The sequence below is a fragment of the Cryptotermes secundus genome, unplaced genomic scaffold (assembly GCF_002891405.2).
Source record: "Cryptotermes secundus unplaced genomic scaffold, Csec_1.0 scaffold1383, whole genome shotgun sequence".
Classification (NCBI taxonomy): domain Eukaryota; kingdom Metazoa; phylum Arthropoda; class Insecta; order Blattodea; family Kalotermitidae; genus Cryptotermes; species Cryptotermes secundus.
The window spans coordinates 432,142-444,865 of record NW_019731296.1 but is presented as its reverse complement, the minus strand read 5'-3'; the positions used below and the strand labels follow the sequence as shown (position 1 = coordinate 444,865).

At 38.7% G+C, this 12,724-nt stretch overlaps 1 protein-coding gene across 2 annotated transcripts in view; it reads right to left on the bottom strand.

Moving 5' to 3' along the window:
* Positions 1-4,543: 4,543 nt before the first annotated feature.
* LOC111866984 (GON-4-like protein) overlaps positions 4,544-12,724 on the bottom strand; it is a 24,304-nt gene continuing 16,123 nt past the window's right edge. For both annotated transcript variants that reach the window (XM_023856387.2, XM_023856388.2), the window contains exons 11-14: positions 10,194-10,220; positions 7,844-8,008; positions 6,466-6,691; positions 4,544-5,496 (exon numbers count right to left, since the gene is read on the bottom strand). In XM_023856387.2, the coding sequence (XP_023712155.1) occupies positions 5,311-5,496; positions 6,466-6,691; positions 7,844-8,008; positions 10,194-10,220 (604 nt within the window). In that variant the 3' untranslated portion in view covers positions 4,544-5,310. The remainder of the gene's footprint in view (positions 5,497-6,465; positions 6,692-7,843; positions 8,009-10,193; positions 10,221-12,724) is intronic.

Here is a 12,724-nt window from a genome sequence, read left to right as displayed (position 1 = left end):
TGTGTTGACGATTGTAACCATAAGACAAGATTCAAAAATATTACAGAAACTTAAAAATCTAAAATATTTTAATTACAATATACAAAGATACCTTCTTCTTCTTCCTCTGACATTTCTACTCTTAGGTGGGTCATCTAATTCAAGGGATTTGGAATATGATTTTTCAATACCAAACTTCATAAATTTCAAAGAACCAGCATCGTGAGATTTGAGGTTTTAGTCCTTCTGACTGCCAAGCACGACCATAAACTTGCAAATATCAACCAACGATATTTCTCCAAATGACCTTCAAACAACATCTTGTATGTCATTGAAAAGTCTGTTCCCTCCTCTATACATCAGTACGTCACATCACATTACATTACATCTATTGACAAAAATAATGTATCAGCTGGATAACAATAAGTCAATTTATTTGGCTGTGTCAATTTTAACAAGTGTACCCTGAGATGATCCAACTATTTGTGCTTTGCGAAGAGTTATCATGGTCTTCTGGATGTAGTAGCACGTAATTTGTTACACAGCTACCAACGTTTCGAAGAAACCTACTTACCTTATATTTAAGGTAATTGAAACGTTGGTACCTATCAATCAAACTGCACAGTATCACATTATGGAAGACCAGATTTTTCTTTCTACAATACATATACCAAGGAATAAAGTCTGGCTCTAACATTTTATATATGCACCAATCAGAAGCGCAGAGCATATTTTGAAAAGAATTAGTTCCATGGAAAGACAAAAGGCATATTTATATAATGTATTTGCCAAAGTATGCAATTTTGTTCTATATTAAGAGGTTATTTGCCCCCTTTAACGCAATGAACATTAAAACCCTCATCTGTGTTCCTTGATTTAAAATTTTCCACCATTTAGTGTTCAATTTCAATGATTTCAAGTCAATAATCTGTATTAAATTTCCTTCTTTAAACATTTTCCTCTATTCTGTGTTCAAATTCACTTCTCCCCAAAAGCAACTTTAAATGAGGGTTTCACTGTAACATGTCTATATCAGTTAAGATGTGGAACTGTGTATGATTTCAACATGTTATCCCTATGGGTAATCAGATACAAAATTACGGACAAGAAAGATGACCCAGATGTTCCAAATTGGCACACTTGATCCACAAGACACAGCTGAAATGATGCTACAGTGACAAGAAAATTGTGGTGTTACAGGTTGGAACACAAAGTAGTCTTGTAGGTAGCTACTAATGTCGGGAGAACCTTCTGCAACCAACTTCACAATTGATTCCAACCCTGAAAATGGCATCTGTCTAAAGATTACATAGCATCACAAACCAGAATCTTTACAGCCATCCCATGAAGTCCTCAAAACTTAGACAAAAATAATGTTGAACAAGAAGTACTGTGAAGAACTCATATCACACACTTTCCTTCCGTGAGCTTAGCAGTTCTAAAACTTAATAATAATAATTACAGTGAAACATGCAAAGTCATCTCTGAGAGTCAAGTCACCTGCCATAACTAGCCTTATTTTTTACAGAACAGGCAAAACATATTAATCTTCACATAGCCAAAATCTTTATCGTGGCCACCTGTGAATCTTGAACCTCATCCACCTTGCATTTTATGCTATGGTTCGGCACATATTTTAATCTTTTATGTTTGCCACAAACAAAAATTCGTCTACCAGTCTATACAAATATGAACCTCTACACCCATGTGTTTCTTGCATGTACTGCTAAACCACCCTTTCCACTGGAGGTTACTGTCTTCTGGGATGATGCCCCATAGTCCGACATTTTGGAAAAACGTACTGCCTCAATCTTCAGGGTCAAAGAGAATGCCAAGCATGCACACCAAATATCTCACTTTCTGTTATGTGACTTACAATTAAACAATCCATCAAATGGAGCAGTCCCTGGATCACTTTACCACAGTGCTTTTCACTTTTGACCATTAAAATCCATATGTACATTGTTAACATTCACTTCAGATCCACTGATCTGATATCAAGCATTTAGTCTGCCCGGTAGAGAGTGTCAAAACAGAAAGAAGTACTTCAAAAAACTTAACGTGGTAGCAAAAGTAAAACAATTCAACAGTTAATATGTAGTTACTATGGCCAAAGAAATAGGAAATCTTAACACTATTTTCTCCAAGTTCACCATCAGTTGCGGCTTGCCAGGTTTGAGTGAAACCACGTGTGGCCAATAAAGATAGATTTTACCATATACAATTCTGCAGTCCACTTTTATACATAATTTCCACTAATACAGATATTTACTTAGGGGGAACGTGTTCGCATAGTTGGTTGAGGCACTATGCTACAAGCTGGAAGGTTCGAGTCCTGAGGAGATGGATTTTTTTTTCAATTGACCTAATTCTTCCAGCCACATTATGGCCCTGGGGTCTACTCAGCCTTGAAGAGAAATGAGTACCAGGAATTTTCTGGGGGGGGGGTAAAAGGTGGCTGGCGTGTAAAGCTGATAACCTCACCGCCATCTGTGAGCTGATTGTCTAGAAAATGTGGGAGCCTTGACATCTCACAATCCTATGGGCCTTCATTGCTTGTTACAGGGGCAGCCTCACCTTTTACCTTACAGATTTTTGGTATGTGGATTTTCTCAATTATAACTTCAAAGAATTACATTATCCCCGAGTTCCTAATTGTTAAAACATAAAATACTCGAGAATTTCCACCATTTTATGGTACCCGAAGGTTCGTTACTGCGTTCACAATAGCCTGCCACTGGTTCTTATCCTAGGCCAGATGATTCAAGTCCATAAGATCACATCCCATTTCTCTAAGATCTATTTTAATATTATCCTCCTGCCTATGTCTGTGTCTTCCTAGTGGTTTCTTTTCTTCTGGCTCTACCACAAAAATTCGTTTGTGCATGCCCCTTCTCTTCCATGCGTGTCATATGACTTATCTGTCACAGTCCTCAGCATGCCGTTTTCTCCAGTCTCCTGTCACTTTATCCCTCTGGGGTTCAAATATTTCCCTAAGCATCATGTCCTCAAACACCCTCCATCTTTGTTTTTCACTTAATGACAGGGACCACACAATACAAGCAAATATATAGTTCTCTATATTTTAATTTTTATGTTTTCCAGCAGTTTATGGACTGGCTGCGAACAAAGTATCACAGGACTAGCGCCACTTCTCAGCGAGTTCTTCTTATCAAACAAAAAGCTACACACAGATTCCTCGTGACCTCCATGTTGCAGCTGAAGCAAGAGGTTTGTGACAGTGGCATACTACTGAACTAGACGCTGTCCCATGCCTCGTCTCAGTAAGAGGAACATGTTCTGGAAACTAGTTCTGTTTCTGTCATCAGGTAATATGAAACTACTCTGTTCGGCTTATTAGATGGAGTTATATATCTGTGAACAAAGCGATCAACTTCATTTACTATCCTCCAATGAAAAGATGATGGGGCAGACGGTGGTAGAAATGGTTGATCTGCGGATCCCAGTCGCCGCGCAGTTTAAGGCATGATCTGTCTTCACTTGCTTCACTGTTTGGATCATGCTTTTGACTCCCACTTAAGGCATGGATGTCTGTATTGTGTGAGTTTATTCTACGTTTGTGTTGTTCTGTATGTAGGGAGAGGCTGATGGGCTGATCCCCTGTCAAAGCAGTCCTACCAACTGTGAACAGAATCAATAAACTGAAAAGTGGACAAAGCCCGACAAAGGGCTGTAGAGCCATAATAATAAAAACTGACCTTGATGATTCTATTGTTTATTTAGTGATATACTGAAAGCTTCAGCATATACTGACAACAGTAACACTAATGTCAAAATCATGCTGATGTTTTCTGTTTACAAGGTACACTCAGGTGGACCTGGTCAACTGCCTCACTTTCTCCTTGTTGGAGAATACAATGGGTGCAACAGAGTAGGTTTCAAACTTTTAACCTGATGATAGAAACAAAACCACTTTTTGAAATGCTGCATCCTTTAACCAAAATGAGACAACACTCAGTGTTTCAGTTCAATATCATGTTGTGGGTTTACACTCTATTGATGTATTATAGTAGGAAAAGTTCCACCAGTCAGTTTAAACACAAACTTTCAAGACCTTATTTCAAGGAACAGCAGTGTCACCTCCATCTTGAGAGTCTGCGTGGCTGAACGTAATACTAATGCTACGATAATGATAAAGCTGTCAACGTACTTAATTAAACACTACATCATAAAGACATATGGCAGAGCATAGGTTTCCTTAACTTGGCATGGGATGAATGTGAGGGGTCAGCTTCAAACCCTGCTTCCTTTACCACCAGAGGAACAGCCCCTAGTACCCACTGGATAGGAGGGTGTCTGAACACTATAAAGTAAAAGTAAAGCTATCCCTGTAACAGGCCATGAAGGCTCATAGGGTTGTGAGACGTTGAGGGTCCCACATTATCTAGACAATCGGCTCAAAGATGGCGGTAAGGTTGTCAGCCTTACGCGCCAGCCGCCCTTTACACCAAGAAATATTTCCTGTACTCATTTCTGTTAGAGGCCGAGTCGACCCCAGGGCCATAGTGCGGCTGGAAGAATTAGGTCAACTGAAAAAAATCCAATGACCTCATCAGTATTTGAACCCGCGACCTTAACCACTACGCTACCACGTGCCCCATGCTGAACACTATATAGAAGAAAGACATTTCTGGCCTCTGCCAAAAATCAGACTGCGATTCCCTGGTGATCTAATCTGTAGCTATGTTGACTGAGTTATCGTGGCCACTGAACTAATAGGAGGAAATTAAAAACAGAGACGTAGTCTCTAGTTGCTTGTACATTTATCATTCATACCAAGATTCATGGTAACTAATTCGGATGACTCTTTTTTTGTGTATTACTATCCTGATGATCACATCACCGTGATCAGCAAGACATAGTAAAAGAAGAGAACAAAAGAGGAACACAAACCAAAAGGAATTAATTTTTTTAAACACAGTCTCAATGCTAAGTATGCAGGCTATCTAGAATGTTTTAGGACATACCGAGACTTACATTACTTTATATTTTATGACAAATAAACTTATTTTATGATATTCATTTTAAGTTTCAAAATAAAGTTGTGTTGCAGAAAATGAGATGTGAAGTCCATTTTATAACTTCCCTGAACACCATTTTCAGTAGCATTCCTGTAATTCTGACTTCCATTAATGATGGCATGAGTTTGATCCTGATTAGTGAGGTTTCACTGCATATCATTCATCTGAAAGTTATTAGAGTGGAGAGACTACCTTACAAGACAAAAACCTCACTGACGAAACACACAAAATCAACCACACAATGCAGCCAATATGGTCCATTATAAAGACAAAGTTTAACAACATCTTTTCAAGACTGCAGCAGAAGGAGACTTGTTTCAATCTCTTGGGACTTTGCTTTCTTTGGGTACAGGTATTCTCTCCACACCAGAGGAAGTAGTTCCTTTGGTTGACTTCTTGGTGGTCTCAAGAGGTCTGGGGTGAACGGGATAACGTAGTGGTCTGTCTTTGGAGCTCTGTTATGTTGAAAGTAATACTGCAAGGAGAAAAGACATTGATATTGTGTTAGACGCTAATGCAACCAGATAAAATACAGTAAAACCCCTACTTAAGGTTCTTTTGAGAAGCACTGAATTTAAAATTAAATTGAGGAAAATCTTAAATTAATTATTTAATTTATAAGGGAACTCTTGAAGGTGCAACTTCTTATTGTGCTTGTAGACTGCAGACAAGAGGTTGCATATTCAAGACTTCCCCTGTAAATTGCATCGTTAACCTGTGCAACAGGATGCTGAATATTAAACGGAAGAAACTTTATGTCGAGATTACCGACAATCCTCATTTAACCTGAAAATTAAATGAGGAAAAACCTTTAAATCATGGATCATTAAATGTGAGCTCAACTGTATCACATTTGTATCTACAGGTAATAAATTCTTTTGTGTAAAAAACTCAGAATTTTATTGGCAACTGGATTTACTGGACTCTTATAACATACAACTGAAATTTATTATAGTGCTAATGCTGACCCACACTCTTTACAGTACACAACAGCCATCTAACAAGGGCTATTTTGCATGCCCTCATATCTCATGAACTGCACTCCCTGGTTGCTGACTCAGGACTCTACTGCTTTGGCTATGGCCTCAAAGTCAAAAGTCAGAGTTACTGTACGACTGGCAGTTTACCGCCAATCAGTTCATCTTGGCACCAAGCCCCTTGAGACTCACGACCAGTAATTTTCTTTTTACAACTCAACACTTGCGGTCATAGTCCTTATGTAACATCCTCTCTGACTAGAGGGCGGGTCTGTTTTTTAATATGGCTGCCACCTTTTACCAGCGCAGTCATTCTCAGGCTCCTGTCCCATGGGACTCATGATCACATTTTAATGTCCTAGATTTGAGATTCCCCCCAGCCTGGAGGGTGACTGTTGCCCAGCAATGGGTCTACATGCCAGAATAGAAACAAAGCTAAGTCTAACAGTGATCATGTTGACACCCACCTGTATAGGATTTGATTGGACCAGCCTTGACTTCTTCACATGGAAATATAGAAACCTGGGATCCTTGCATGGCATCATGAAGGTGGATATAAGGTTCATCACTTCTATAAGTAGCCCCCTCGTTTTACGTTTAGACATTGACAGTGACAATGATGATGACGATTTTGATTTTGATTTCTTGGATGCCAAGTATTGCTCAAACTGCTCTAGGCCTATCGCTATCAACCTGGAAAAGACATTAACACAAGACAATACAAATAAAAAATAATTACTGTCTTTCTGTGGGTTGCGAGGGTAGGTTAGTTGGTACAGTGATGGGATACAATCTTTATGGCCAGGGTTCCATTCCTGGCAAGAGATTTTTCTCCACTTCACAGTGACCAGACTGACTCTGGAACCCACCCAACCTCCTATCAAATGGGTACCGGGAGTTCTTTCCCCAGGAGTAAAGTGTCTGGGGCATCAAGCTAACCACTCACCTCTGCCCACAGCCAAGGTCAACAATGGTGGAGCTATACCTCCACTCCCCCATGACTTCATGATGTACCACTTCATTAAGCAAGCACAGTAACAACTTTACCTTAATCTTACCTTTACCTCACAACATGACACCATCACTGGCTAGACTATATAGCACGAAATGCTACAATGACACATGAGCTGGAAAACATTTCGCAGAAACCTGTCATGCCCTAACTGAGGTACTATCTCCACATTCGCTTGGATGGACCAAGTCAGAATAGCCTATGTCCCAGCTGAGATTCAAACACAGCACCTTCTGTTACTGNTGGAGACAGATTTGTATTGCAATACTGCAACCTAGACGGCAAGCTACGGAACTTCTTCAGAGACTTCTAATGTAAAAAAAAAATACCCCGGGAAGTTCAAAGTGGGATAACGAATGTACGAAATGATAGACAGAAATTTCCTCTTTCAATTTATAGCAAAAGTATTACTTTACATGAAAAGCAGCATAAGACGCATGACAGCGTCTCCCGGCAAGATGTGGCATTTAAATGCCGACGTGCTATGTACGTCGCCCGGCACTGGAAGGCTAATCAAACACTGTGTTATGAAGGTATATGGAGAAGTGGATATATGGTTCCACATTTTCTTGACCTCAGCACTAGCTGGAGATGAGTGGTCAGCTTTACCCCTCAGAGCAGGTCTGGATGACATGAAGAAAATTCTTGACCCTACTAGGACTTGAACTCCGACCCCTTGGTCATCCAGCCCGTAGCGAGTTGCTATACTGACAATGCTTTCCAACCTCCTAATTAAGGGGTTGAGCACAGAAAATGTCTACCAAGAACAAGGAGATTTATAAACTCGGCGCATTATTGTTACCCCATGCAAATTTAATTGTGAAGTAACTTACGAATCTTCAGATGGAAAGTAGAAAAGCTTCGAGAATCCATCACATCGAAACGGCTGAGCCGGTAAAAGCAATGGATATAAGAAAACCTCGCTTTGACTGACCAATTCCAGGAACTGCAGTGGAAACTGACAATTGTACACTCTTTTCTTTCTTCTGAGTGACATTCTGAAAAGAATCCAAGTGCAATCCATTTGGTTCCTTGTCCTAAGTATCGACAGGACAAGTTTTCAAGTAAAAGTTATCAACTCTATTTGTACATATATATTGTGAAATCCTATAGGCAGTGAATGTTTTCTGGTCCTAACTGAAGCCCAGTATAAACAAACTATTTTCCCAAATTTCACGAATTTAAAGGCATCAAACAACGCTGTTTGGTGCATGAAATGTTTTATGTTCCAGAACTCCTATCTTGGTTTACTGCAATGGTGGTAGAAAAGAAACAAATCTTTGGCAAGCAACGTCACATCGCCACAGCTGCTTGGATTCTGAGCTGTGATTCTTTCAGCACTTATTTACGAGTAGTATCTCATTATCTTAGAAAATCATTCAATATTATTGATTGTGAAACTGTATTTATCTGTGAAGAAATATTGTCTTCAATAAAGAAATTATTTTATTGTACAATAAGCCTCATAAGTATTTGAACAGTTTCTTGATGTAATTTCTGTACAAAGTCCATTCAACAAAAAAAATTTCTTTAGTCAATGAAAAACCATTTCTTCAGGAATTCATTAACAGAAATTCCACAGTATTTTTCTCCAACCTGCCTGTGGAGAGCGGTCAGGTGAATTTCTGCAGCCTTGATTAGTACTAGCAGGTGATAAAGGGTTCTGATGATGGTGTATAATACTCAGAATTACGGGGTTTTCAAACTCTGTACATCATCCGGTATTCTAGAAACAAGAAAATGCAACATTCCCGAAAGTGGATCTGTTTCCATCCTGAGGTGATGGGGGGGGGGATACCTACTCAGTTGGGTCTCACAGAAAGAGCTAACCTCAATCCAGTGATCTCTCACCTGAGGACAGAAACAGATCCAGTTTCCAAAATGTCATATTTTTTCTAGTTTCTAGAATACCGGACGATGGGTAAAGTCTAAAAACCCAGTAATTCTGAGTTTTGATTAGCACTGCCTTAATTTTATATAATCTCCCTGTTACAATTATCATACAATGCTTCAGGACTGTATTCAGACTCCTAACTTTTGAGCACTATCTCAGATTCCGCTACTTAAGCACAATATCATATTTTCAAAGAGAACAGTGCACCATACACACATGGTTTTAGCTCCATATCTGAACCAGAGCAGAAAAGTCTGTAGTGAAAGTCTACGCTGGATCAAAACTCCTATTGCTATTAACGTGTAACGTGGGGTCAGAGGTTGAGACTGCAAATTTAATACACTATGGATAAAGCCGCGGTGTTCATGAGTAAAAACCATCGAGCAGTCCGCAGATTTGACCTTCTTTCAGTCTATGTTCCTTATTCTGAAAAAATATGAGGCTTATGAGATCACATTGTAGTCTGTGTATCTCTCCACTACCGCTGCTTGGGAATGGATCAGTAAAAATGTACCTGCAGCAACGAATACATACACAACAAAAGAAGAATTGCTGGAAGCAGTGTTTTCTGTGAGGTCCATGTCATATCATATACTCAGTATGTAGCAAAAGGAAGGTGGGCAATTAGTTCTTCCAAGAACTTGTTTTTTCATTTATTTTACAATATTCAGAATCTGTAGTGTGAATTGGTGAATAAAAAACTTGAAAAGCTTTCAAAAGAAGCAGTCATTACCTAATCAAGGCACTATCCTGGGATTTGATTGGAGGGAGCGTGATAAACCATGAAAAATGTCAGTCAGGATAGTGGCTGTCCCGGACAAAGCATACAACTATATCAATCTGATTGGTTGACTTGATCTGGACTAAAGTCTTTCATCATGGCCAATAATTTGACTTCTCTTTTCTTTTTTTAATGAGGAGGTGATGTATTCACACAAGATATCTGTATCTAAACACTGTTCTTAGTAGGCCAAAATTTGGTGATGTGAAAAGGAGAAAATACGAAACTTTTAGATATGGAGCAAATAACCTCTCTGCTAAAAATTACTGCACTTCTAACCCAATGTAATTCTGTGTGTGTGTGTGTAAGTGAGTGAGAGAGAGAGTTAGAAACTGAGGTCAAAGTGTCTGGAACAAGTCTGATCAGATACACAGTGGCATGATGTCTGCATATACAAAGTCATCTGTACAGATCAGGACCATAAAGATATAAAACCATCAAAAAAAGTTTCATGTGTATGCCTGCCTAATAAATTTAAGTGTATATGAATCTTAATACGTAAACTTACGCCATATCTATTTCCTTCTGCACAAACCTGAAATAGAATAAAAAAATATATTAGTAAACATATCACTGATTCAAAGTATGTGGGGGGTGCTCTTTTAAATTTCTTCATTTGAGGCTCTTATCACTTATTTACAAAGTAAAGAAGGATGCTCTATGTGCCAAGTCATGTCTGTCCATCTGTCTGTGACCTAAAGCAGCTAAATCACTGAATGGTCTATTTTATTTTGTATGGGAAGACTTCCAGGAAAAATTGTCAGTCAGTAACGATTTTCAGCCATATTGCACCATAGTAAGTTTACTTTACTTAAGGTCATAACTGGATAAACACAAACCAGACATGCTTAGTAAATTGCAAAGATGGCCATCTGGACTTCTGTGTAGTATGTTATGGACTATTGTTTTGTTCCCCATTTGGTATTTCTTGTGAAATCAGCCAAATATCTCAGTGTTAAATTTAATTAATTCTGAAATTTTATTTAATTCAGTGTTAAAATCCATGTCAGAAAGGAGGTTTGTCTAGAAGAAAACTCAGAGAAAACTAAGCGTAGTAAACTCTAAATTATCTGCCACACATGGGGAATTGTGAGTGCGCTGGTTGCATATGAAAATTCTTAGAGAAGGTCAGAACAACACATTTAAGCTTTAGTTCTTATATTGAAATCTTAGGTGGTACAGCAGACTGATGGACGGAAGTACTGTGATATGCTGTGATGCTATCATAAATTCAACAACCTTCTTCTGTAATGGCACCTGCATGAAGGAGGATGATCAGCAGCGCTACTAATGGCAGCTGGGAGAACTATCATACTGCAGTTGAAGATATGTGCATTACAATTTAATTTCTGGAATAATTTTGTAAAAATGGGGGATTGTCTTTGACTTTTTTGCTGGCTGCATGAGAATTCCAGATGTGTAGATACCAGATAGTCAGGAATTTACTGTGCATGTTCATGTCTCATCACCAGCATGCAGGACAATTACTGTAGTATAAAAATCCCTTGAGACTGCAACCCATGCTTGAGAACAGCACTGACAAATAAATATTGCATTCATGAGGTAATTAAGATCAGAGTACATGTGGGGAATGTCTGATATCATTCAGTTCAGAATCATTTGTTTTCCAATCTGCTATCTAAATGTACAAAATTACAGTGTTACTTCTTGTTTCATATGGGTGTGAAACTTGGTCTCTCATGTTAATGGAAGAAAAAAGACTCAGTGAATGAGAACAGGGGTGCTGAGTGGAATATTCAGATCTAGGAAGGCGAAGTTTGTATATGAAGTTGATATAGTTATAATTTGACACTTATTAGAATTACAGAAACTTTGATTAGTATGAGAAAGCTGCTAAGGAAATGGGGGTAACAGCATACGAGAACAAAACTAAATTTACAGCACTAAATGATCCTGCCTATTCAAACTTGATGTATAATGTAAGTTTTGTTATCGATTCATATCATTTTGAAGTTGTGACAGAATTTATATATCTGAGGTCTCTAATAAAATAAAAAGCTGTCCCTGTGCTTAACTAATTAAGCACTAAACCATGAAGGCATATAGTGAAGCATATGTATTGATTCATAAAGGTCTCTAATAAATGGTAAAAATGATTTGGAAGAAGAAATTAAACACAGAATTATAATAGGAAGTAAATGTTATTATGGCATGACGAAACTGATGAAATCTCAATTATTAAGGAGGAAAACTAAATGTTGGCTGTACAAAACTATTATACTTCCAATAGTGCTCTATGAATCTGAAAGCTGGACACTGAGCAAGGCTCATGAGGTTTGGAGAGAAGGATTTTAAGGAGACTCTGCAGAGCAGTACAAATTGATGGGGTCTGGGGAAGACGTTGCAATCTGGAATTATATACTTTATTTTATGATGTTGATATAAATAAAAGAATTAAAATAAATAGACTGAGATGAGCAGGATATGTTATAAGGAGAAAAAATGAAGAAATTATAAAAAGAATAATGCTTGTAAATCTGGAAGTGAAAAAGAAGAAAGGTAGACCAAGAATGAGATGAATTGATGGTGTGGAGGATTTGAGGAACTTGGCTGTGGTTAACTGGAAAACAAAGGCATAAGAGAAGGATGACTGGAAAAAGATTTTAGAGCAGGCCAAGTCCCATAAAGGGCTGTAGTGCTGCTGCCACCGCCGCCGACAATAATGATGGTAAAGGTATCCCTGCAATAGGCCGTGAAGGCCCACAGGGTTGTGAGTTGTCGAGGCTCCAACATTTTCTCCAGACAATCGGCTCACAGATGGCGGTAAGTTTGTCAGCCTTAAGAGCAGGCTGCCCTTTACCTCCAAAGATTCATGGTATTCATTTCTGTTAGAGGCTGAATCGAACCTAGGGCCATAGTGCGGCTGGAAGGATTGGGTAAATTGAAAAAAATCCACCTCCTTGGGACTCAATCCCACAACCTTCTGGCTTGTAGCATAGTGCCTCAACCATGCTACCGCGTGCCCCAAATAATAATACTTACTTACTCATGGAGCTGAGCCCTTCTGGAGGAACCGCC